The 4,436-nt window shown below is 43.7% G+C and overlaps 1 protein-coding gene across 1 annotated transcript in view; it reads right to left on the minus strand.

Annotated features, from left to right (window-relative positions):
• CCDC15 (coiled-coil domain containing 15) overlaps positions 1-2,183 on the minus strand; it is a 165,313-nt gene extending 163,130 nt beyond the window's left edge. The window contains 1 exon segment of the mRNA XM_042782449.1: positions 2,004-2,183. Within this exon segment, the coding sequence (XP_042638383.1) occupies positions 2,004-2,183 (180 nt within the window).
• Between the last annotated feature and the right edge of the window lie 2,253 nt (positions 2,184-4,436).

The following is a 4,436-nucleotide window of genomic DNA, read 5'->3' on the forward strand; positions in this document are numbered from 1 at the left end:
TGGTTTGGTTTTATATGTATTACCACATTTTGTTTATCTATTCATTAGCTGGAGGAGCTCTGGTAGCGTAGTGCCTAAGGCACTTGACTGCTAACCAGAAGGCTGGCGGTTCAAACCCACCAGCCACTCCTCGGAAGGAAGGTTGTGCAATCTACTTCTGTAGTGACACTGCCTCGGAAACCCAAGGAGGGGTCACTATGAGTCTGAGTCAGGTCTGACTCGACGGCACATAACAACAACAACATTCAGTATATATTCTTAGATGGCAGAGCTACATCATCTTGCAATGGTGGGTATCCTGCAGACTACACACACTAAAGCAATAAAGCATTCTATTAGATGCATGATTAAATTGCCTTTGACTGGGTCTGATGAGAATTTAATAAATGAAGGAAAGGAGACTATTTGTACACATCCCAAGACTTTACTATTCTGAGTTAATGTGTGGGAGCATGAGACTCAACCCATTTTAGCACACAGAAAAAGAAAAAGCTCGGTGGTATCAAATTCACATTATTTTGATACTACTGATATTATAAAGGGGAGCTCTGGTGGCATAGTGCCTAAGGCGTTTGACTGCTAAACAGAAGGCTGGCAGTTCAAACCTACCAGCCATTCCTGGGAAGGAAGATTGGGCAATCTACTTCCGTAGAGATACCACCTCGGAAACCCAAGGAGGGGTTGCTATGAGTTGGATTCGACTCGACGGCAGTGAGTCACAATAAATAAATTCCCAAATACCTTTGTACCAAATCCGATTGATTTTTCTGGGATGTTTCTTGAATTTATCTCTTTTCATTTTCATTTCAACTACCCTTTTTCAAAGATTTTCTTTTCCATTCCTTACCACTTACCATATCTTGATACTATACTTCATGCCTAACCTGTGACAATTATATCCTAACTTGTCCCCTAGGATCAAATCTCACTATAACTTTAAAAACCCTGAGCTAAGTGATCAAAACAGTTTAGTCATGCAATACACAAATATTAAACAATGAATGAATCTCTTCTCAAAAATTCCTGATTCTCCAATACCCTATTTTCCAGTCCTATCGACCACCACCCCCTACATCCTTCCACTCCAATCTATCCTACTCATAGTATCCTGAACGTATCTTGCTTATTTCTTACTATCCCCATCCTCCATAATTAAAGCATTATCCCCTTTCAACTCTGATTACTCAAATTCTTCATTAAACTTTCTTTGCTCACCTTAATTCAAAGTCATACCTTTCTTCTTTGATTAAGTATCTTATTCTTAGCACTAAACCATAGTTGTCATAGAGTTGACCCAGTGGCAGCCTCATGGGTGGCAGAGCAGAACTGTGCTCCACAGGGTTGTCAATGGCTGATTTTTCAGAAGTAGATTGTCAGGCCTTTCTTCCAAGGCACCTCTGAGTGAACTCTAACCTCCAACCTTTTGGTTAGCAGCTAAGCATGTTAACTGTTTAAACTGCCCAGGGGCTGTGTATATATCTATTTATTCCGTGGCACCTATGAGTGAGTTCAAACCTTCAACCTTTCAGTTACTATTCAAGTGCTTAAAACCTAAAACCTGTTTGGTCTCAGATGTTAGATTATACTCCAAAATGAAACTCACTGCCATCAAGTTGATTTCCACTCACAGCAACCCCACTAGGTTTCCAAGACTAAATCTTTACGGAAGCAGATCACCTCATCTTCCTTCCACAGTGCGGCTGGTGGGTTCAAACCACCAACCTTTTGGTTAGCAGCCAAATTCCTTAACCATTACACCACCAGAGTTCCTTAAATAATGGTACAGTAGGTGAATAATAAATATTTGATTATCTCAATTAAAGCTGCAGCAAGTTTTGGCAAATACAAATATAATCCTTATGTAAGAATTTATTTACAACTAGAAACAGCATCCCCAGTCTAGTCATCTTTATTCAAGCACCAGAGATTACAGAAGGCTAACAAAATTAAAGAAACGCCCCCTCCCAACACACACACCATATTTGGATCAAACTGACACTCACATATGCTGGGATTTCTGAACTATCTGGCCAGGCATGTTCCACCCATGCCCCAACTGGTACTACGGCCTGGTTCCTCTCAGCCAGCACTGCCAACACATCCTTGCTCTTCAGAGGGTTTAATGCCAGGGGTAGCCTTGAGGTATTTCCAGGCTTCTTGAGGGGAGCCATCCTTGCTGGCATCTGTGACTCCTGGTTGAGAGAAAGGGAAAGCAAATCACCGCCTTAAAAGACCTACCTCCTGACACATGAGCTACAAAGCCCAGAAAGGTGAGAAGCCCTTAGGGAGGCAGAGGCCTGGCAGAGAGTCAAAAACAAATATTCTAGAGTAAAAGGGAGAAAAGAGGGAAGAAAGGAAGAAAAGTTTTGTAATGGGTAGAAACAAGGAGAATTAAAGATTGACTCCTGGAAGTAATGGAAATGTTTGAGAGACCCGGAATTCAGACAGTGGTGGGCACAGCGAGGTGGGAAAGGGAGAAACGCCACTAAGAGCCGGAGGGAAGGGAGGTAAAAATGGGAACCTGATTTGAAATAACTGGTAACCGGTTATAGCAGGAAAAGCTGAGCGGAGGGAAGTCCAACGCCAGATAAAATCTGCTTTTGAGGACCCGGGGGTCCCACTCCCTTGACAGCGCTGGCCGGGTCCCTGTCAGCAGCTCGCCAAACACTTAAACTGCTTGGGCACTAACGAAACCGCCTCTTAACAAACCGCCACTTATCAGCAGACCCGACGTGCCCCGCCCCCTCTGTGGCCTTTGCCCGCCCCTTTCAAGCCCTACTTCTTCTCCCGGGCTGCGGCGGTATCAGGGGCGGGATCTCCGGCGCCTGTAGCTAGTCACAGCCGCTTCCTGTGAGCCGCTTCCTGAGAGGGCGGGAGTTCCGAAGGTGTAGAAAGTGGGGCGGGAGCTAGTTGTGACCTGGGCTGCTGGGTAATGGGTGAGCTGACTGTAGCGAGGTGGCCCTATCACTGAGAGAATCCTAGGACTGAGAAGATTTAAAACCCTTCAGGAAAACAGATTCTTTCGACTGACGATCTGATTCTGACTGGGCGGGCCAGAGGTCCAACAAGAGGGCAGCAAGGGAAAATAATGGAAGAGAAAGGCTGATCTGTTAGGGCTTCCTTGAGGAACAGAGGAAGCCAACAATAAATATGTTGATCCTTTTTACAACTCATTTTGTTTTCAGGGTCACTTCACACACATATTTGAACACAAAAGCTTCTCCACTTGAAGACCTACTGTAATCCCTTTGCTTAGAAAATTCTGGGTCTGTTGCCAAAATGACAAAACAATGTAGACACACCCAGGTGAAGAGTAAGAACCACAGCTTTTAATAACTTTGTGCACAAACTGAGATAGAGAGGGAGGTCCTTCAGACTCTGTCTGCCTTTAAGCGCTAAGCTTCTTTTATAGGTGAGGATTATATCATCATGTCACTCATACAATATTACAGGTTAAGCATAAGCAGTGAGGGATACAAAGATGGTGACCTTTAGCATGTCTCATTATATTAAATCTCCACTCAGAAGTGTGTGATTTACTATGCTAAAATCCCCTTTTACCTAGATTTAGGCTGTTGCCGGGTCAGCCAACTGGTAATGGTGAATGACTTTCCTCCAGCTTTTGCAAACCTGGCCATCTGGTTTTTCTTAAAAGTTACATTTTTACTCCCCTTATTGGGAGGAACTCTCCAAAGAGAGTTTAATGAAATGCTGCACATCTACACGATGAACACTGTGCAGTGTTAGGGAAATGCTGTGCATCAATTCTATAACACTTCATTATAATATATATAATAAATGTCAACTACCCATTTGTCCATTTAACATACATTATTGGAAGGTTTTCGTGTATCAGCGAGTCAGAATTGACTCCACGGCAAATGAGTTTAAAAAATAAAAAACACTTTTAGGCATTAGGGATGTATTGTTGTTGTTAGGTGCTGGTGAAATCTGCTCTGACTCTTAGCAACTGTATATACAACAGAAGGGAACACTGCCCACTCCTGCACCATCCTCACAATCTTTGCTATGCTTAAGCCCATCATTGCAGCCATGAGTCCGTCCATCTCTTTGAGGGTCTTCCCCTTTTTCATTGACCCTCCACCTTACCAAGTATGATATACTTCTTCAGACAATGATCCTGTTGTAGGAAAACAAAGTCATTACCCCCTGTTGCAAAGAGCCAATAATCACCACAGGTTGAAGAGACAAAGCAAAAGGTTTATTGAGTATCAGTACCCAAGGAGACAGTGAGAATGAGAATCCTTCTCCAAAATGTCTGTCTCCCTGAGCTGGGGAATGGTTGTTGTTGTTGTTATATGCCACCGAGTCGGCCCGGACTCATAGTGACCCCTCCTTGGGTTTCCGAGGCAGTATCACTACGGAAGTAGGATTGCCCAACCTTCCTTCCCAGGAGTGGCTGGTGGGTTTGAACC

This window comes from Orycteropus afer, unplaced genomic scaffold, assembly GCF_000298275.1.
Source record: "Orycteropus afer afer isolate SDZICR_OR568_19922 unplaced genomic scaffold, OryAfe1.0 scaffold00325, whole genome shotgun sequence".
In the NCBI taxonomy this organism is placed as follows: domain Eukaryota; kingdom Metazoa; phylum Chordata; class Mammalia; order Tubulidentata; family Orycteropodidae; genus Orycteropus; species Orycteropus afer.